The sequence below is a fragment of the Pleuronectes platessa genome, chromosome 18 (genome assembly GCF_947347685.1).
Source record: "Pleuronectes platessa chromosome 18, fPlePla1.1, whole genome shotgun sequence".
Lineage (NCBI taxonomy): Eukaryota > Metazoa > Chordata > Actinopteri > Pleuronectiformes > Pleuronectidae > Pleuronectes > Pleuronectes platessa.
The window spans coordinates 3,621,048-3,643,394 of NC_070643.1; the positions used below are offsets into that span (position 1 = coordinate 3,621,048).

At 42.7% G+C, this 22,347-nt stretch overlaps 1 protein-coding gene across 1 annotated transcript; it reads right to left on the reverse strand.

The window, feature by feature from the left end:
* Nucleotides 1–1,685: 1,685 nt before the first annotated feature.
* Nucleotides 1,686–9,819, reverse strand: nr1d2b (nuclear receptor subfamily 1, group D, member 2b). The gene is made up of 8 exons (XM_053446636.1): nucleotides 9,402–9,819; nucleotides 7,144–7,356; nucleotides 6,310–6,398; nucleotides 5,693–5,837; nucleotides 4,481–5,193; nucleotides 3,971–4,156; nucleotides 3,634–3,844; nucleotides 1,686–3,327 (listed from the first exon to the last, which is right to left on the reverse strand). The coding sequence occupies exons 1-8, from the start codon at nucleotides 9,418–9,420 to the stop codon at nucleotides 3,131–3,133; spliced, it is 1,773 nt and encodes a 590-aa protein (XP_053302611.1). The 5' UTR covers nucleotides 9,421–9,819; the 3' UTR covers nucleotides 1,686–3,130.
* Nucleotides 9,820–22,347: the final 12,528 nt, after the last annotated feature.

Genomic DNA, 22,347 nt, shown 5'->3' on the forward strand with positions numbered 1-22,347 from the left:
TGGAAGCTGCGTTGTTGCCATCTGCTGATAGAGAGTGACACTACCACAGTCCAGCTCAGGATGAGCTGTGACTCCTGACAGCACAACAACCTCTTTATAAATCTGCTTCTAAACCAACTGAGGCTCTTCAGAGACATGAGCTGAAGAATCAGTCTTTTTTTTTTTTTCACCATATCTAAATCACCACATCATTATTTTCACCATCTTACAGTTCTCAGTGTTGTGCTGTGATATGTACAAAACTGTCAGTCTCAAGATTAGAAAAGCTCTATATAAGCACAGACCATCTAAGGTCAAAGTCATTGCTAATTGCTAAAGCTAATTACCTTGGATTAAACAATGAGGTCAAAGGTCAGCTTCACTGTCATGACATCATGCGCAGGCAGAAACTCTTTTCTGACTATTTTGCAACGCTGCCGTGATATTGAACATGTTTGATGTCTGGTTGGACACTGACCTGGTCACACTAATAATAAGTGACCCCCTACAAACTGTCCCGACTGTACACACCCACTTCAGCAGCATCAGTATCTGAAGCACTGTCTACTGACACTTTGTTCCATCAGAATCAGGTTTATTGTGATGTGATCACATACAAGGAGTATGTTTTAGGTTTTCAGGTTGGCCTCCTGTCCCATTCCTGTGAATCTCAAAACAAATTTGTTTAAATTTGTCAAAAATGTTTGTTTGGACTTTGTTTGGAAGATGAACTGATTAGATTGTAGTGGTCAACAGTCAAATGTCACTGTGAACTCATAAAAATATTTTGGCCATAAATCAAGAATCTTAGGGCTGATAATATAAGTCAGGACAGACATTGATGTAAGCTGCAACTTGACTAGTTAGTGAAGATGTGAAGTATTTCTGGTTGATCGCATATCTTTTCCAAGGCCCAACAGTCCACTTGAAATCAATCAGGCTGCACTAAATTCCTCACCCTTCTAGAAATCCATTCCTTAAATATGTCAGATTTTTCCCGTCAAGATCCATGAATTATTCCCTGAGAAATCAGAGAAATTTTTTTACAAACTGCCCTATTTTACAATGTTAAAGAAATTGAAAAGAAATCCCATTCCACCCGCTGATCTACGCTTAAATTGAGTGGATCCTTCCACCAGGTTTTGTGGTGATCCGTCCAGAAGTCGCTGCTAAATCTTGCTTACAAACATCATAGATTGTATATAAAGATGGACGACACATGACTGCTTCCCCAAAAGTGAAGTTGACTGATCTCGAACACCCCCTAGTGGCTGTATAGGTCATAAACCTCATCTACTCAATGTAAATCTTGGGACATGGACCAAACTAAAAAGTCAAAATAGACATTAAATTTTTTTTTTTCAAAGATGGTTTCTATGATTTTAAGTAGTTCTTATTATATCGATATTTAGTTTTAGTTATAGTTATAGTTATCAGTAAGTTTGATTTTAATAAGTTATTTGAGAATACAAAAACAAATGTCATGATTGACAGCTGAGCCTAACTTGCATGTATCAGTAAGACGTCGCTACAGGAGGAAGTGGAGACATGTCATCCATTTAAATAAACAAATTATTATTTGCGCCTTTTAAGAATTTTAAACTTGTAAAATTCTCTAATGAATACATTTTCCATTTTTTATTTGAACAAGCATGTGATAAACAGATTGTACTCAATTCAGACACAAACCACTCCACAGCATGAACTGCATTTAGAAAATTTATTTATATAGATATATTCATCTATACAGTTATGAATGATAGTATATGTATATATATTTATATAGAAATCTATGCATACTGCAATCCTTTCACCGAGGAGAGCAGAGCCACAGTTTAGCAATGTTAACACAAAGACCGAAGCTCTGGATATCCAAGACCAGACATTCTGAATTTAACATTGGAACAAAAAGATGGCATCACAAAAGCTATCTTAACACCAGCAACTCAGATGTCACCTCGACTCAGCTTATTTCTTTAAGCTACAATCACTTCAGTGATACTACAGTCATTTTTTTTTAATGTAGAACAGTCCTACCTATTAAGTTTCACAATGCTCAACTAAAGTCTGTACAGTTTTGTTAAATGCAAAAGTAATTAAGTTCATTCAAGCAAGTGGAAGTTGCTGGTGACAGCGAGTGACAGCAACATTTAGGTGCCTGACCAGGAAACTCAACATGACCCAGGAATAGGAGGACAGCAGACACTGGAATCTCAGAAATATGTTTTTTTGTTTTGGAAAAAAATATAGAAGAGAAGAGAAAATATATCATCAACGCTTAAAGTCCAAAATTTGATTTCAATGGTTCAGTGTCTCCACTGATCTGTGAGTAGAAATCATGTGTCGCCAAGCAACAGAGCGGCACCGATACATTAGATTTTTCACAATGCCCAAATAATTTAGAAAAATATCCTGCAACTGACACAAACACAGCATAGAACACACACAACTGCATGAGAGAAAGCCTCAAATGAGACATCCTCTTCTTCTGTTTATCTCAATCAAATGAAACATTCTCTGATTTCTCAGAGGACCAAAGTGTGAACTGAGACGTTTACGCAGCTCCACGTCCACATTCCTCTAATTGTTGTCTGCTTCGTATTTTATTAAGAGGATTCCACCTCGACAGGTTTTTTTTTTTTTTTAGGTTTACATTTTCCACTGATCACATGAGCACAGCACCTATTCAAATTCATGTGTCTCAATGAATTCATGAACACAAGCTTCTCGACTCCTCACTATACAGCTCAAATCAAAAAGCAGTCACATATTGCACTATGAATGCAAAAAATACCAGCCTACACTATACAGAAAAGTGCTTCTAACGTTTGTACGGTCGCAAACGCACAGTATGCTACACACAAACACAGGAAACATGTACATCAATCAGTGTGTCTGTATGTATGCATTACCATCACACAGGCAGTTACGCCCTACAGTACAGTACAATAACATTTCATGGTCCTCCTCCCCCTTTAAATGTCATGTTTGGGCTATAGTTCAGTCTATAGGCAGAGGGAGGTGCAAGTGTGGATTTCTGGGAAGTGTGGCGTAGCGGATGGTCTCCAGCCGGTGGTCTCCAAGTTTGCTCACATGCCGCCCGTGGGGGGGGGACGGGGGGAGGGGTGGGGATCAAGTATTCGAGCAAACCTCAGGAATGGACCTTGAAGGCCAGCAGCTGCTCAGAGTGCATATTGTTGAGCGAGCGCAGGTCGGGCAGCTTGAGCAGCAGCTTGGTGAAGATGGCCGACTCGTTGGGGTGGTTCTTGGTGATGAGGCCCCGCAGTGCGCGGATCAGCGTCTCCTGCAGCATCTCCACAGAGTTCACATTCTCGATGCCGGAGCGATCTGGAGGGATGAGCGACACAAAGGTCAGCGTAAGGCTGGTGAACGGCATTCAAGTCCAGAGGACGAGAAACCAGGGGTCACACTGATGTGTCGGTTAAATGACGACATAAAAACTCTTTCATACAAATATGTAGCCAAGTGCTTCAAATGACACAAAAGATAACACACAATATAAAGAAATACAATTATACAAATGAAGGGGATGGGTGGTATGTATTTGGTGTTTTTTCTACCAAAAAGAATCACTGTGTGACTTTACACTGTCAAAGGAAATGGATGAGCAACTAGAAACGTCACAAAACCTACCTGCTGAGACCAGAACCACGGCAGTGAAGAGGCTCATCTCCTCCTCACTGAGGCCCAGGTTGGTGAGCTTCTCACTGAAGTCAAACATGGAGTTGAGGAGGTCGCTGGAGCCCATGGCCCTCAGAGTGTCCACGCTGTACTTCGTCCCACCCAGAAAGGTCACGGTGCGGTCCTTCACGTCAAAGAGAGAAGCGAAACGGACCACGAGCACCTGCAGAACGCGAACCAGGCTTTTATTTCATCTCATTTTTTGTGAACGCCCATTGTAACATTGTTAAGAAATGTTCATATAAATAAAGTTTATTATTATTATTATTATCATTAAAACATGGCGTACCTCAAAAGTGCCAGCCTTCAGCAGGCTGACCTGGTCATGCTGGCACAGATCTCTGAAGCCTGGGATCTTCTTGCCAAACTCCACCACCTCCCTGACGGCGGGGGTGAAGCTGTGGGCGAACTCCTCCCACACCTCGTGGCCAGACTTCTGTGGGTCCACGTGAGGAGAAGTGTTCATCGGACAAACCTGAGAACAGGACAGAAGAATACAACATGTTCTTTAGCTGAAGCAAACATAGAAACTATTTATAATGCTAAAATATCAGGGTAAAAAGAGTTTATCAAATGTAAAATTCAGTTTTCATCAAATACCTTTATTCAGCCCGAGAAGGCAGCTTATCTTTTAGAAAATAAAGCTCCCAAAGTCCCTCTGTTTAATATGTTTTGATTTCAATCAATCAAAAATGTTTGTATAGCCCATATTCACAAATCACAATTTGTCTCACAGGGCTTAGCAGGGTGTGACACCCTCTCCCCTTAACCCTCATCGAGTTGTTTTGCTGTTTCTCACCAGATGCAGCCGTCGGCCTTCTCTCCACTGGTGCCCACTGGGGGCCCCAGTGGCGGGGTCCTCTGCAACTGGAGCTCTGAAGGCTCTGTGTGTGTAGGCTGGACAGTGGCTGGTGCTGCTTCTGGACAGTCTGAAGGGGCAGTGGTTGGTGCTGTTGTCCTCTGGACCCTGGGGGCCCATGCTGGAGGAGGGGTCCTGTGCTGCCATGGTGGCCATGTTGTGGTGGTGGTGGTTCCAGGCCTCCTGCTGCTCCTCTTTCCAGCAGTTAGCTGCGTTTTGATCAGAGCCGCTATCAAGGGGGCCGGTGGTGGCCGGGGCCTCAGCCATTAGGTTACTCTGCTCCTGGTTGTACATGAAGGTCTCCTGGTGGGCCCTGGTCACCGTTCCAATCACTTCCTCCTCCCCACTGTCAGGCGCACTTAGTGAGGCTGAGCCGGGGCTGATGTCCATAGCCACGGTGGGCTTGGGGTCTGAGCTGGAGTCTGAAGGGCTGGAGCAAAGCAAGGAGGATGGAGAGCGGGAGGGGGCGGGGCCGGCGTGCTCTGAGGTAGGTTCTGTGGCACTGGCTGGCAGCGGCTTGGCGATAGGTAGCGTCTGGCTGCTGTGCAGCTGGTTTTGCAGCTGACTGTTGTTCATCATGTTGTTCATGGCACTTTGCATCTCCAGCAGCATGCGCTGTTTCTCCCGCTTCGGTATGCGGCCAAAACGCACGGCTAAACAGTGAGGAGAGGAAACTATCAGAGATGCTTCACTTGTCAGTGCTGTAGACAGTTATGACTTCACTCACACTGAGCTGAGTTATTTTACTTCAAGAGATACCTTTATAACATAACAACCACTAGATGCACTTAAATAAAGGGAAACTCATCACAATTATTTTACGAGCAGAACTTCCATTATTAAAACATTTAAAATCCATTGTAAGACCATAGAATTATGAAATCATCCAATAACCTCAAGATAACATCAAGGCAATTTTCACAATAGTTTAAAAACATGTTTCATAATATTGATTTAAAAATGGGTTAATAACAATAACATCTTTGGTCCCCATATCTCCTCATTTTACAGAGTTACAACGTAACCATAACAATGAACCAGTATAAATGATCTTTGTTCATTTTTCAAAGCGATGGAGCAGATGATTGCCGCTCTGGAGACTGAGTGTGCAGCTCTAATGAGGCTGGGGCAGTGACCACAGCAGATACTCACAGTCTCTGGACATCCCCACCATCAGGCATTTCTTAAAGCGGCACTGCTGGCAGCGGTTCCTGTTGATCCTCATGATGGGGCAGCTGTCGTTCTTAAGGCACTTCTTGTATTGGATGTTCTGCTGGATGCTCCTCCTGAAGAAGCCCTGTGCATTCAAAGGCAAAACAGCACGGTGTCATCACCGGGGCTAGGGTCCCACTGAATGAATTCAAGTATATGCGAGGGTCTGTTATGTATGGAGGGGTGTAAATGTCTTCATCAGTGGAGCGAAGTTTAATGTAAAAAAATTGTCTCAAGCATGCATCTCTGTGTGTGTGTGTCTTTCCTATAAGGTGTTCTGTGGTGAGTTTGTCACTTTGCATTGCTCCAAACACTTAACTAGGCCACACAGCAACATGAAGTAAGGGGGGTGGGGGGGGGGTGTACTAGTACCAGAGTCTCTTGTTGTAGCTGTGCAGATGGCTGTGCCTGCAGTGACCCAATTCAACTCCATTTCAAAGTCACATTGCTGTGTTGCAGTGGAAATGACTGATTCAGTGTGTGCAGTATGCTTTCCTTGTGTGTGTGTGTGTGTGTGTGTGTGTGTGTGCGGTGCTGGTTTGCAGATATGTCTTTACCTTGCAGCCCTCACAGGCATGGACGCCGTAGTGGAAACCAGACGCCACATCACCGCAGACCTTACACAGCAGCACCAGGCCATTGATTTCTGATTGATACAAAACACATTCTTACAGATCATCCCTTTGATTTGAGCAACATGTGAAAGTTACATTCTACAGTTCACAAAACAATGTAACTGTGTTTTAAAAATTATTGTCAGAGTGAAAGACAAAAGGTGCCTTTGTGTTGAGATAACACATTTTGATCAACTTTAATTGAAAATTTACCAAATTCACTATTAATAAATACAAAATTATTCCAAGTAATAAAACAAAATTCATTGGATGTGTGGCTGCACAATTTGAGGGCGTATGAGATCATAACATTGAACTTGGAACAGAGCACAGTGAGACAATAAACTGCTTTGAAATCTGTTTGTGGTTTCACCATCAACTGTCATTGTGAACTGATATTAGCTGAAACCAGTCATTTGTTTACGTGGCTACGACATCAAATTATTGACTGTGTAATTCATATTGAATTTTCCCTTTTTAAATAACGCTATCTGTAAAATATTTTCCACCTCAAGCATTAGTTTCTAATAAAAATATTCTTCCTAAAACTAACACCTTAACATTAAATCAAAACAGTTTGATCAGTAATGAAAAAGGCATTTTCAATACGCTTCTGACTATATTGTACACACACACACACACACACACACACACACACACACACACACACACACACACACACACACACACACACACACACACACACACACACACACACACACACACACACACACACACACACACACACACACACACACACAAAAATAGTTGTCTTACTTGTGATCCCACATTTTACAGAGGAGGAGCGTCCAGTCTTTTGAGTCCCTGGATTGTTTTGGCCACCGGCAGGGAGTGTGGGGTCAGCCGGCTGACCCAGCTGGCGGCAGCCTGGTGAGGAGCCGGGTGGTGGGGAGGACGACTGGTAGCTGCCGGAGGAGTCGCTGATGCAGGACTCAGGGCTGGACGAGCTGATGTAGGCTATTACGCCTCCTGGTGGTAAATGGCAGGGAAGAAAAAAAAAATAGGCCATGACAACAGGGACTACAGCAGCAGTTCAGCTCTGTGCAGAGCTCTGAGCTGGAAAACATAAGTGATGTGTCTATTTTTTCCTTTAAAAGATTAGGTTGGTCATAGTCGAATGTGTTCTTAACAAGCATTGTGTGTGTGTGTGTGTGTGTGTGTGTGTGTGTGTGTGTGTGTGTGTGTGTGTGTGTGTGTGTGTGTCTCAAACACAAACACACACACACACACACACACACGTCTAATTCCTCTGTGTCATACAGCTTCAATACTGTCAATACCCACTAGTGCAGAAAATATGGTGCGCTACTAAAAATAAATTCACCATTTCCCCTGTTAACAGTAACATCTAAAAACAACCATGACGAAATGCTCTTTTAACCAGTGTTAACATCAGCCTTATCCATTATTATCAAATACTCCAAAGTGCACCAATTCTGGATTAATCCACACCTTAAATAGTTAGTTAGTAATTTTGTTTATGTCTTTAGCATTACATTTCAAACCCTGTGCTCAGAGTGGTGGCTCTCACTGTTTATCTAATTTCCTTCAAATTAAATGGAACTTTACCACCGGCTCACAATGGATCTTTTTTTTTGACAGTGCAACCGATAGGCTTAACATTAAGAGAGCAGATCATCATACCCCGACAGCTTTCCCAGCCGGTAGAAGAGGGGCGACAGGCTGGTGCTGCTGCTGAGGCCCCCCCCCTTCTCCATGCTCAAAACAGCCTGACCTGATGTCTTCCCCTTCCATTCTCAGTGATTAGGTAACAGCCATTACATAATGACAGCCTCATCAAGGTGCGTGTAGTAGGTAGTCTGGCACTGACACAGCCTCCATCACAGATAAATCAAGTGGGGAAAATATCAAAATGGGTTGATTTTAATTCATCCGACAGCATGTGTACTAATGGAAAAGATCCATGTCACATCTAAGCAGCCCACGCTCATGTTTCACTTTAATGATTTTATAACAAATATTAACCATTAACACCAATCAGAATGGGCGGAGGACATTTACTAAAGGTTAATGTTTGTTATATAATGTGACATTATAGGGATAAATAGTGCTAAATGATGAATGGTTGATAAATAGTCAAATCATTGCTTTTATCATTTCACTGAAGGATAAACTTTAAAACCACATTTTACATTTCTGGAACTACTTTCAGCTAAAAAAATGATATGTGGCACATTAACCAGACCTGCAGACTAACCCATCCTTATTCGACTTTCTGTATATACTTATATATGACTTATTCTATTTCAATTTGCTGTAACGCTTGTGTGCCTTATTTCATCAAGACTATGAAAGCGCTATAAAAATACAAACCACTTACTTATTTAATTCTAATTATAGTATATCGTTTATTGCAGCTATTATTGTTGTTGTTGTTCGTGCTTATATTTATCTATATTTTTTACACTTAACATATCTCGATTGGATCATACAATTTAAATGAACCCAGGGATAATAACCACAGAGATATCAGGATCTGAATGCAGGAGAACTTTTTCCTTTTTTTTTTATAAACACGCCCCCACGTGGAGTGTGTTCTTTCCCTGGGAAGAACTGGGTCACCGCGATTTGCTGCAGGAAGCTTCACGTGTATCCGCGGCCCGACCCCACACGCCCCACGCGCGTCTCCCTGCGAGAAATTATGCAACGTCCGCGTCACGGCGCCGCTCGGCCAATCAGCGGCGACGCACGGGGAGCGTAAACACAGACGCACATGGCTAGGCTGACGGGTCCATGTGAGGAGAGGACGACTGCAGCGCTGCCACTGACAACTGGTGAGGGGATGGCAACAGCCCACTGACGCTGTTCACCCACTATAACAGGCGAGACACGAGTGGGACATCTTCAAACCGTCAAAACACGTCAAACACAAGGTCGTTTCCATGCTAGCAGCGCTAACATGGGACTAGTTTCACTGAGCTAATACCAGGAAGTGACACTAGCTCCACTGGTTGCCATTTAACTCCGGTTTATTTACAAATACTCTGACTCACCAGCTTTGGTCGCCTCCATGTCCTGTGAGAGCGTTCGGGGGTTTTCCTCCTCCTCTGCTACCTCGGTGCACAAGCCGTGTTTCTGAGTGCTCAGCAACCGGGGAGTCGCTGAATGAGCCCGGGGGGAGAGGCTGGTACACGCTACAACATTTAAAGATGAACCGGGCTGAACGAGCCGAGGAAAACGGTCACGGCTTCAGTCGGTTGTCCCGAAAAAACGACGAGTTTTTACAGGAAAACAAATCTTGCGTATCAAAGCGAGGTTTTTCGTTTAGGAGCGAAGTGTTCTTCCTCGGATGCTTGTCTCGTCTTCCTAGGTATTCACTGTGTCTCGGTTACGTGCAGAATGTGCTGTTCTCCATTCAGAGGCTGTGTGTTGAGGGCGCCGCTCCGCTGAATATGGAGGACGGCTCTGTCTGCGGCAACATCAGTGTGTAAACCATGTGACCCACTTCGTCGGCTCCTCCCTCCCCACAGCCCTGTACTGGTGTCCATGTAACCCACTGACATACTTCCACCAGTGAAAGTGCACCGAGACCTCCCAGCGTCCCAAACACACCTTACTCGTCACATGTCGATTGGTGTGGATCCAAATTTGATTGTGTTTATATTTGTACGATTATAGGACAAAGATAACTGAACAGGCATTTGTAAACACAGGCCAATGTTTACTCTCATGCCTCGACAGTGTTTCTGTAGTCGAGGGTTGAGGAAGGCGGGTGTCACACCTTGTACAGATTGTAAAGCCCTATAAGGAGAATTGGGATTTGTGAATACGGGCGATTCAAATAGAATTTGATTGATTTAATTGACCGTTCTTTATGGCCAATCCAAGTCATCCTCTCAGTGTCAGCTCCACTAAAGGTATACTATCTAACTTTCCTGGATCAAATGTCTAAAACCCACTTGATTGTTTATGGTGAGTTACACATTATCCCAAATACTTCCAGCAAACATGGAGAACCTTGATCCATTTTAAGCTGGAATTTTATAATACATCTTTGAATTGTGGTTGTTTTAGTCATTGGGTGTAAACGTTAGCCACAGGTGAGCTCGTCCTGTGTCCACCTAATACAGGGGTGTCCAAACTTTTTGTCCCGAGGGTGACATACAGAAAAAAATCCGAAGGACTGGGCCACTCACGCAGCCACACCCCCTGCCCTGGAGCGGACTGTTGACAGTGCGACTCAACCTCGTCGCTCAGGGTGGGGGGCGGGGCGGCGTTCTGAGGAACAGCTGGCAAGTCAGGGCTGAGAAGTACAATACAGTGGGCCATAGTCCATTATATTACATTACATTTCTCATATAGCTGACTCTTTTATCCAAAGTGACTTAGAATAAAGACCGACGCGTGGCTCTGCAACTGCGGCTGAAACTTTTCACGCAGTTGTGTCGATGGACTCGTTTTAATTTATGGTTCTCCAAGGTTTGCGCGTGTTGCAAAGCAGAACACTAGGTGGAGTAACGTTTTTTGTCGAAGACAACCTTAGAGACGCCTTCTTTGTGTGTGGCAGTCGTCGTTGACTGTTCATTACTTTATAACTTTTTCTGGAGGAAAAATTTGTCCCTGATCTTTCTCCACAGCTTTGTACCTTCGTCGACCTGCAAACCGACGTGAGCCGAGATTTCCTTCCAGGAACTTGTAGGCCATCTGCGTGTCCTTGTATTCCGTCAATGACGGGTTATACAAGTGGTCATACTTCGGACCTCTACTGCCTCTATTTGGTCCATATTCGTTCTTCTAAATCTTCCGTGGTTTCTGCCGATATTATGAGGCATGAAACCGGAAATGTGACTCCGGAAAGGATGTAGTTAGTGGACCAATCACAGCCTTGCGCCCTGCGTGAGGCTTGCATAGCTTTGTCGTATAGTTACAAATATTGGGCAACGCACGCAAGCCGGCAAGGGGCACGCAAGGAGCACGCAAGGGGCTCTTGAGCGTACCCCTTCTTGCATGTCTCTGAAAACGCAGAAGAATGCGCCGGCCTTAAGTGCATCAACCCCGAGGGTACAAACCCAGAACAACAAGAATCAAGAAAGTAAAATTTCTTCAAAAATAAAGCAAAACAAAGTGCTATAAGTAGGTGCCACTAAATTGTTAGTTTAAAAAAAATAATTAATAATATATTATATTTTAAGACATTGATGCGGGCCAATTAAAAATGGATGGCGGGCCGCAGTTGGCCCATGGGCCGTAGTTTGGACACCCCTGACCTAATCACATTGGGACAACACTGCTTTTGTCAACTTTTATTAATTGTACGGGATTTAATGGTAACTGTATGTATATTGCATAAACAACACTTACAGTAAAGTGACATTTATTTATTCACAGGTTGGTGTGACTCCAAATTCAATTTTGTACATTTGTGTGTACAAATCTTGTCATTTCGTTCATGTGCTGTTTATGTCTTTTGCATTCCTTTCGGTTTTAGGAGAGGGATCCCTCACTTTTTCCCATTGTTAAAAGTTACGTATATATTTTTTGTGAAGTTTTTCCTCACCCTAGTCAAGGGTTAAAAGGATAGTCCCCCCAAAACATTGAAAATTCACTTATTATCTACTCAATGCTATGCTGTTGAAAGGTTGGGTGAAGTTTTTCGACAGTTAGAGCTCCGACCTTAACTCAGACCGTCTGAGACCCTGTTCAGACCTGGTATTAACATTTGTCCTTCCCTGCTGTAATTGCAAATGATCACAACTGTCAATTGTGTTTGTGAAGACATGATGTTGTCGAGAAAATTAATGCACATAGATGCAATGTATGATTGTTTGTGTGAATGCGTGGATGTAAAACTGTAAAGCACATTGAGTGGTCATCAGGAATAGAAAATGCTACATATATACAAACCATTTACCATTCTTTACCATTGTGACTTCAGACTTTGGGTTTGTCCAATAAAAAGGTTTGTGTGTCGGTGGGAAAGAGGGGCAAAGCGGGTGAACAGGGTCAGGAGCAGAATGAATAAATGCGTGCAGCTATGAAAAAAGATTTTACCAGTATAAGATGAGTTTTTGTCAATGAATCAATGGTTACATAGAAGAATAAAAATGTGTTGAAACTGAAGCAGGTCACAGGGCGTCGGCTGAGTAAGTGCTCCTTCATATGTGGCCCTGGTTGCATTTGCGTTTACAAAGTGAAAAGAATGTGGCCACATCCAGACCACTTCTCAACGTGGTCCGGGCGATTGGATCTGAGGAACCATTGGGTGTGTTCAGACCTGTGCTTGGCGCTGAGCCCTTGTTAGCACATCACTCTGGACATATGTTCATGCCAGGTCTGAACGAGGTCTGAGAATTTAAGAATGTGGCTGAAGTGAAGCTGCTCCACAGGAAGAGCGCTCAGGATTTCCCCCTGAATGTTGTACAGGTCTGACCGGCAGCTACTGGAGGAGCTGGGTTTTTGAATCTAGTATTTTAGGAAAGCTGCATCCAAACAAGTAGAGATTAAATACAATGGAAACTGCTTTTAGTGATGACGTTCGTCCCCGGGCCAAATTCATTACTATAGTATATGTACTAACAAGTAAATGCTTTATTATGTTATATCGTTTCACTTGGCGTTCAGACCACATTGGGTTATTTTGAGCTTTGGCAGAAAGTCAGATTTGCACATGAAACAAAGTAAACAGTTTACTTTTCTCTTCTTACAGTATAACCAGTTTGTCAAAAACACGACTTGTGTGATCCCAGTCTGTTCCTCTGGCAACGCACAACAAGTCGTGTGGAGCGCAGGACTGTTTTTTTTGTCTGACCTAAATTTGAAGCACAGCACATTCAATTGCACTATAGAGAAGATTAATAACACTTTAATCACTCACACACAATGAAAGAAGTACATGATGGTACAAGTCTTTATACTGAGTATTATTCAAAAATCGGCCATATGTCTGCATTTAACCCAAGTTTTCCTTTATGTACATCAGGCAGTAGCTACTCTATACTGTAAATTGAATTTAAAATGATTACAGAAGGAAAGTTATTCTGTGTATTTTCCAGTATTGTAATGTTATCACTGAAGCTGCAGAAGTCTTGAAGACCAGAACCTGATTAAGCTGTAGGCCCTAAATGTCTGTCACCATATTGAAACAAAGAACAAGGCCTCTTTTATTATATCTTTGTTATGTAGGAGATTCACCATGTTATTTTCTTAATCTAGTACTTTGAAAACAGGCTAATATTAAATAAAGTGGTGTTTTAAGTCATTTTTATTACAAAGACGTTTGCACAGTAATTTTTTGTAAAACATCAATGGCATCTAAAAAGTAGTCAGAAAATCACTCAAAAACAATTGCAGCGGTACAATCAGATCAGGGCCTCTGAGAACAACGATAACTTGGTCTGACACACGGAGCAGTCGATTTAGAAAGTCTCCAAATCCACTGTTCCAGCCACATGGTCCATGGATTGTACCTCGGTCATGTTTGTGTGGACAATCAGATGCATCGTGAATTGCTCACGTTCTTGCTATTACTACGCATGCAACAGAGATATTCCACTTGAGGGCACACCATACAACTCACAGCATATATTATATATAGAGATATATTAATATTTGACTTTACTGCTTTGAAAAAATCTCGTAGTGAAAGCAAACCACATGTTTAAACTTTGTTAAAGCTTGACCCTCCTGGACAGCAGTTGCTTTCTTTAACTTCATGGTTAAAATAAAATACTATAATTATATATATTATATTATTAGCTGGTTCTAAATTAATGTAATGAGGCTTTTAGGATATTCCCTCCCACATCAAATTCTTACTGGGTTAACATGACACATAAATGCGTTCCTCCTCTCCATAAACTGCACCAGATATTTCCCAAAGTATTCAATTCCAGCTAATGTTCCCTGGCCACAATGAAACCTTTTAGGAGTAAGCCATCCCTCACGTTAACATCCCGTTCTCCACTTTCCTTCTTTGGAATTTTGCGGAGCAGGTCAGGAGCTGCTGCTGCCCCTCAGACCAATGCGTGGTCACACAATAGACAGGGAGTAACGTGAGAGTTGACCATTGTTTTCACTCCACCCTTCCATGTTCTCAGTTGACCCTTTCTCTCTGTGGCTCCGGGAAATGCTATTTTTAGACAAGTACTGGAATATGTTGTCACCATGACCCAGTCAATTTATTCATTCATTTATTCCACAGCAGTTAAAGTAACATAGATATATATAATGAAACTAAACAACTAAACATGTGACTGTACAGATATATGTAATTGAGATGAATGGACATATAAGTTTAGAAAGTTTTCTATGTCATGTCACAACCAGGCCATCGTGTTTCTTGGACTTAATCCAAGGAACTGGATGTAGACCTGTGATAAAAATGGTTGTGATTCACAGGTCAGAACAAAGGTTTGAAACCATTTCTAAAGATGGGAGTGTTCCCAGGAGCTCAGTGACCTCAATAATTGTGAAATGAAAGAAGTTTGGAAGCACCAGGACTCTGGTGGTTCCAAAGACTGGCCTTGGTCAGGGAGATGACTGTAAACCCACGATGTCTGCTGAACACCAGGTATTGCTCATCTTTTATCGGACACTGATGATGGTAAAAAGCAACGCATAACATTAAAAAGTAATTACCCATATATCCTTAATATTTGTTTGATTTTCAACCAGATAGTCCATCTCTGATATATTTAGATGTTTAAAATCAAAGATAAGGTACAGCAAATCGGAAATTGCTCCAGTGGATCTGCCTGATCAGATCAGCTATAGTACTACAGGGATTCTTGAGATGCAAATTAATGTTTAAAATTGAGGACGATTTTTGATTTAAAGGCACCACATGTACGGTTTCTCTGCCACAGAGTGTAGCCTCTTTCCAGGAGAGGTTGGTGGTGATGGATGTTGACAGAGGGCTTCAGCCTGTTGCATAAAATATGAGATTACGTTCTTTGAAAGGCACTTTGACTATCAGAAAATTACAAGGTGGGCCAGCCGGACTCGGACCAACTGGTCAACTTGCCAACTTCGATAGAAGCAGAGACGTGATTGAAGTAGAAGCAGAAAGCAAAACTTAGCATTAGCATTGCTTTCTTGTGCTGGATACAGCTTGGAGATTAAATGAGTTTAGTTAGGTGCTGAATTCACAATGTTTCTTCAGCTGTGTATGGTAATGCTAGCTACGTAGCAATAGCAAAACCCCAAAAGGCCTAATGCCTTTAAAGATAAAGGAACTTGCACTGACAACTGCTAGAAGTGCCTGCACAGTAATACAGATTGATTTTTACTTTGTGTCCCCGTAGGTGGGCCTTCAAAAGAATGAAAGTGTTGCATCATTGTGAGATATGTACAATAGTTTTAGATTTTAACAGGCAACTGTTAAGGCTTTTAACCTTTAAGACCACCGGACTGATCTTTAGAGTCCAGACGAAGCTGTGGATAAAGTGAACTGTAATGCACTCAGGTAGATTCAGATTAAAACTGCTCATTATTACTAGAAGTAGTGGTAAAATGGGATTGGATCAGACCTCTGTTTCAAGAGTACCTGTCAACCCTAATGCAAATGGGGAAACTTGCTATATCTGTAAAGGTAGGGATGGTAATATTGTGGATTTATCTTAATAAACTGATCCTTTTAAAGCTAGAGTACTTATAAAGTTAAAGGATAACATATTGGGGTATTAGTAAATAAAAGTCAGAAATCAGATTGATAGAATTAACTAAATATCTCTTCAATGTTTAATGGACAGAAATGTCCCTGAAACTTCTTCAATTGTTCGAGTTATTTGTGCTGTTTGAATAGTAATCTCACAATGAGTTAAATTGACTTTTCTTTTTCTAAAATGTATCTAGTCAAACATCTGAACCGATGAGCTCTCAGAACAGGGCAGAGTCAGGCCTTTCCCATAATGCCTGTGGTCTTGCAGTTGGCCCAGAGAAGGTATTTCAGAGAACATGGTCCCTAAAAACATTCAGGTTTCACTTGATGATGATCATGTGCAACACAAAGTGTGGTTAAGTGTGTGTGAGGGCTGGTTGTGAGGATAATGTATCCGTTTCTGATTATGTGAGCAGTTTACAATTCACCTCTTCCACCATAGCCAGCTTTATAATACTGGTCGAACAGGATCAACAATCAACAGCAACTTAGTGATAGAAAGCAATATGAAAGTTGGTCACAAGCCAAATTCTACAGTTTTTTTCCCCGGACTGTGGCTCCAAGGGAATAACAAGTTGTTCCTTAATCAAAAGGTTTGGCAGTATGAACCCCAGCTCGTCCAGTCCAGATGTCAAAGTGTGCCTGGCAAGACGTTGAATCACAAATGACCTCAGATACCATGTGAACTTATGAGAGATGTAGAATCGCAATATGAATAGTGGATGTGACCTGTAGTGTTCAGTCATTATCACTAGATTATTGCTCTGTAAATGCAAATCATTAATTTACTATTTAATGTCTCACCTTGGACAAACTGTGAAATAATGAATTAAAATGTCTCTCTCTTTTGCCTTCCTTGTCTCTTTTTACCTACTGGTGCACATAAACACAGTAAAAAGTGTAAGTAGACATGTTACTTTGTGACGCAGATCCTTTACGCAAAACAAAATGTGTGTCGGGACCTTGAGGAGTTTTCTGTGACACCATGACCACAGACTTTGGTCTTTGTAACTTTGAAGTACTTTTACATATACAAAAAGATATGACATAATAAAAGAAAGGAAAAAACCCTATTTGTATAATATGGGCACTCTAAGTTGGATCCTTGTCATATTTATACACAGAAGATACTGCTATACTCTAGGAGCTTATCTTCTCTCGTGGGGATTTGCGGACAAAAGAAAATCTACCAGCATTGTCTATAAATTTGCAGAGCTAAAAGTGACACAAATTCAAGTCTATAACAAGTCACACCCAAACACTTCTAGGATATCATCTTTTTCACAGACTGCACATGTCCTCCCATCCCCCTCCCCAAACAGCCAGGATCACCTTCACTTTAGGATAATAATCAGTTGTGTGTGTTTGTTTAGTGAATCCAGGTGAATTTAACAATAGAGAAAAAGTCTCTTGACTGCAAACTCTACTAATATCGACGTTGCCTCTCCACAGAACCTTGATTCTGAATGAAGTGCTCTGCTCAAACGTTCGTGGCGTGGGAAAGGTCTGTCATTATAATTAAGATAAGTCGCTACAGTGTGATAGAGTAGATGGAGGTTGAAGAGAAAGGTCTCGGTGCCTGCATGTGTGGATGCTATCAAGGGGCGGTTCTGGCTAATTGGAGGCCCTGGGCAAAGAACAATTTTGAGCCTTACATTGGTCATTATAACAGCGGTGTACATTCCGCCACACGCCGACACCAACCAGGCACTGGACGAGCTGCATGCGGTGATCGTCAGGACAGAGACATCGCGGCCCGAGGCTGCGTTTAACGTGGCCGGGGATTTTAACAACCCCAAGATGAGGAAAGTCCTGCCGATGGATACTACCAGCACATCAGCTGTCCAACGCGCGGAGCAAACATGCTGGACCATGTTTACACTCCCTTCCGGGGTGCGTATAAGCACCCCCCCCCCCCCCCCCCGTCATATCCAGGGCAAACGTATGGAGATCCCTTAACCGGATCAACACCCGCAAGGCACCTGGACCTGATGGGATCCCTAGCCGAGCTCTCAAGGTGTGTGCAGATCAGCTGGCAGATGTGTTCACAGACATCTTCAACCCGTCACTGCTCCAGTCTGTTGTCCCCGCATGTTTTAAGGAGACCATCATTGTCCCTGTTCCAAAGAAAACTAAAATCCTCTGCCTGAATGACTACCGCCCAGTAGCACTCACTTCCATCATCAGGAAGTGCTTTGAGCTGCTGGTCCAACCATTCATCACCTCCTCCCTCCCTGACTCTCTGGACCCTCTTCAGTTCGCCTACAGGCCAAATAGGTCAACTGCAGATGCCATCTCCCTCACCTTCCACACTGCCCTCTCCCACCTGGACCGGAGGGACACATATGTGAGAATGCTGTTCATCGACTACAGTTCAGCATTCAACACCATCATGCCCCTGAAGCTCGTCACCAAGCTCAGAGACCTTGGGGTCAACATCGCCTTCCGTGAGTTGATCCTGAACTTCCTGACGGGCAGACCACAGGCGGTGCGGATCGGCAGCACCACATCCTCCACCCTGACTCTCAACACCGGTGCCCCCCAGGGCTGCGTGCTCAGTCCTCTCCTGCACTCCCTGTTCACGCATGACTGCATGGCCACCCACAGCTCCAACACCATCGTTAAGTTTGCTGATGACACCACTGTCATAGGTCTGATCACCGGTGACTATGAGGAGGCCTACAGAGAGGAGGTCAGAGCCCTGACATCTTGGTGCCAGGACAACAACCTCCATCTCAACGTCGGTAAAACGAAGGAGCTGATCGTGGACTACAGGAAGAGACGAGGAGTGGAGCACGCCCCCCTCTCCATCAACAGGACCACGGTAGAGCGAGTCAGCAGCTTCAAGTTCCTCTGGGTCAACATCAGTGATGACCTGTCCTGGACCCATCACACAGACTCAATCAGGAAGACGGTCAGACAGCGGCTCTTCTTCCTCCGCAGGCTGCGGAAGCTCCACATGGACTCCAGGATTCTCTGCACTTCTACAGGTGCACCATAGAGAGCATCCTGACTGCCTGCATCACTGTATGGCAACTGCACCGGCCTGAACCGTAAGGCTTTACAGCGGGTGGTGAAGTCTGCCCAGCACATCACCAGGACGGCGCTACCATCCATAGAGGACCTCTACACCCAGCGGTGCAGGAAGAAGAGCAGCCGGATTTTTAAAGACCCCTTTCACCCCAGCCATAAAAAATGTTGCCTGCTGCCGTCTGGCCGACGGTACCGCAGCATCCGGGCCCGCACCACCAGGCTCAGAGACAGTTTCATCCCCCAAGACTTTTAAACTCCTCCCAACTGCAATAACTCCACTATATAAGCACCGTGGCATATTTGCACTATTGCACAAAATTGCACTACTGTTTTTTTTCTTTCTTAATGCTGTATATATATATTTAGATATATATATTTTATTTCATATTTTAATTTTTGATATTCTATTTTACACTATTTTATTCAAATTTTGTCTTTGTTTTTTTTAATTCTTGAGCATTGTTAGAAAAGAGCCTGTGACTCAAGCATTTCATTGCCCGCGACTGCTTAATTGTTATCTCTGTGCATTTGATAATAAAACTCAGATTCTTGAATCTTGAATCTTGAAAGAGAGAGAGAGAGAGAGAGAAAGTGAGTAAATGAGTGTGTGTGAAATGGAGATGTGTGTGTGTGTGTGTGTGTGTGTGTGTGTGTGTGTGTGTGTGTGTGTGTGTGTGTGTGTGTGTGTGTGTCAGTGTGTGTTTGTGTGTGAGAGAGTTTTTCAGTGAGTGAGAGAAAGGGAGACATGTGAGTGAATGTGTTTGTGTGTTTCTGTGAGAGTGAGAGTGAGTGTGTGAGTGTGTGTGTGAGTGAAAGGGAAACGTGTGCGTGTGTGTTTGTGTGTGTGTGTGTGTGTGTGAGAAAAAACAGAGACGAATGAGTGAGTGAGTGAGTTAGTGAAAGGGAGACAAGTGGATGTGAATGAGTGAGCGTTTGTGTGTGTGTTAGTGTCTGTACACATGTGTTTCAGTCTTTGTATGTGGGGTTTGGTGAAAAGAGTTGGCCAAGGTGGGGATGGAGTCGGAGGGCAAAGGAGGTGCAGCTCCCCATTCTTCAATCTGCACAGGAGGGGAGCAAATACCTGAAAAAGCAGACAAAAGGAGAGAAGGAGCATATAAGTTAGCATTCAGTATAGCATTTTAATGAAAATGGCATGAATTGAAAGGAGTTATAACTGCCACTTACTGTGTGTGAGTGTTGAGTGCAGGATTAAATCCTGATTCTTCGTGCTTTAGCATTGGCAAATGCAGTGATGACATCTTCAATGTCTAGCTTTCTCCTCACATCTTTCTCAATGGATATTACTGCCAGATCTGACAGTCGCTCCTGAGCCATAGTGGAGCTCAGATATGTGTTGATTAGTTTCAAGGCAGAAAAACTCCTTTCCCCAGAAGCAGCAGTGACAGGCAGTGTGAGAAGTAATCGGAGTGCAATGCTTAGGTTGGGGTAACAATCCAGTAAGTTCTCCATGTATATGTTATCAAGCATTTCTGAAGGGGAGGAGATACAATCTGGAAAGGCTTTAACTGCAGCCCTTATCTCCAGTTCCAGATCAGCACCATCAACATCCTCTGTTTCCACCTCACTCTTCTGGCAGCTAATGCCCAGTGTTCTTTCATGCACTGCTTTTTTCATGTTCGCCACTGAATAAAGAAACCCAAAAAGACCGAGATATGTCTCTGTCTGAGCAAATCGATTTCTGATGCTACAAAGGGCTGTATCATGAGAGGTAAAAAGAACTCCCTGTTGAAACGCTCTTCAGGGGTGAACTTTGTCTCCTCTCTTCCTTCGTACAGGCATCTTCGAGTAGTTGTTCACTGTCTCTGTTCAGGGAGTGTCATCTCAATTTTTAATTCCTCTGCCATCTCCCTGGCATGCTATCATACATCACGTTGTACCAGACTGCCTTTGTAACACCTTAAGAAATGAGTGGAGGTTAAGAAGTAGGTCTGTAGTTCCAAAGTACAAGGGGACCCAGATTGGGTTTCTTTAAGCGGCAGGGGAATGAGCCAGTGGACAAGCAACCGGCAAAAGTAAACGGGGTCTTGGGTGCCAAATCTCCTTGAAAATGATTTCATATAAACATGAAGATTTCATGTGAGGCATATCACAAATTACATCTCACTATAATTATAAATAGAAGTAATTCAGTAAGACAGGTCACAGACAGCAGGGTAGACTGACCTGGTCTAGATTTGTTATCATTTAAATTTGTGACAGTAGATCTAAGTATTGAGTCTTGCTGGTCAGTCTCCAATGGCACTGTATGTAAACCTAAATGTCTTTTTGAAATGTTCAGTTAGTGATTAGTGTACAGACGGGATGCCACTAAATCCCATGTAAGTCCATATTACTATATTGTATTTTTATTACAAGCCTCTATTAGGTTATTCATCACAGTAGTGAATTATACTTTCATCTTGGACATTTAACCCTGTGCAGTTCTTGAAACTGGAAACCTCATGAGTTTCAAGTGAATGTTTGGAGATACTATCCGAATTTCCACTTGGCCTAGATGATAAACGATGACAAAACACCTTCTAGACCCGATTAAAGGTTTTCTGTACTTTTTAGTCATGTGCAAACCACTTTAGGCTCTGCAGATTTAGACTTATCCATTAAATTCACAAATCAGTTGTCTTACGGCTTAACAAGGTGCAACATCCTTTGTCCTTGGCCCTCGACAAGAGTGAGAAAAAACAACCAGTGGAAACATTGTATAAAACTCAGAGCCACGTGAGGGATACCTCTCCCAGGACGTCATGAAGAAATATGACAAGTGTGTTTCTGCTGATGATCTGGCCCCTACTTAAAGTCACTCTGATCCCATGGAGAAACAGAACACAAATATACTACATTTTAAGTTATATGAAACTGAGCTTGAACTTACTAAATTTGATTTAAAATGACACCAGCTTGATCAATACTAGAACTATGTGATAAGTTTCTCAACTTTAAAAAGTTCTATAATTATTGATTTTACAATCTTTTCAAATTTGTTTTAGTACAAATGGAAGGTTATATATATATATATATATATATATATATATAAAAAACACTGTTGCAAGTGTTTTGAGAAAATATTTCTAAACCATTTAACCTATAAGTCAGAAGTCACATTACGGATAAACTTTAGCAAATTTATGTGCAACTTGTAACGTAACCCTACACTGGACTTCCATGGTTCCACTCGTATTGAACTGGGTGTTGCTCAACTAATAACGGATTATGTCTACATGCTGGTATATTTAATGGTTGACCTGGTACCACAGCCGCAGCAGCAGGAGAGTGTGGAGTTAGGGAGGGTA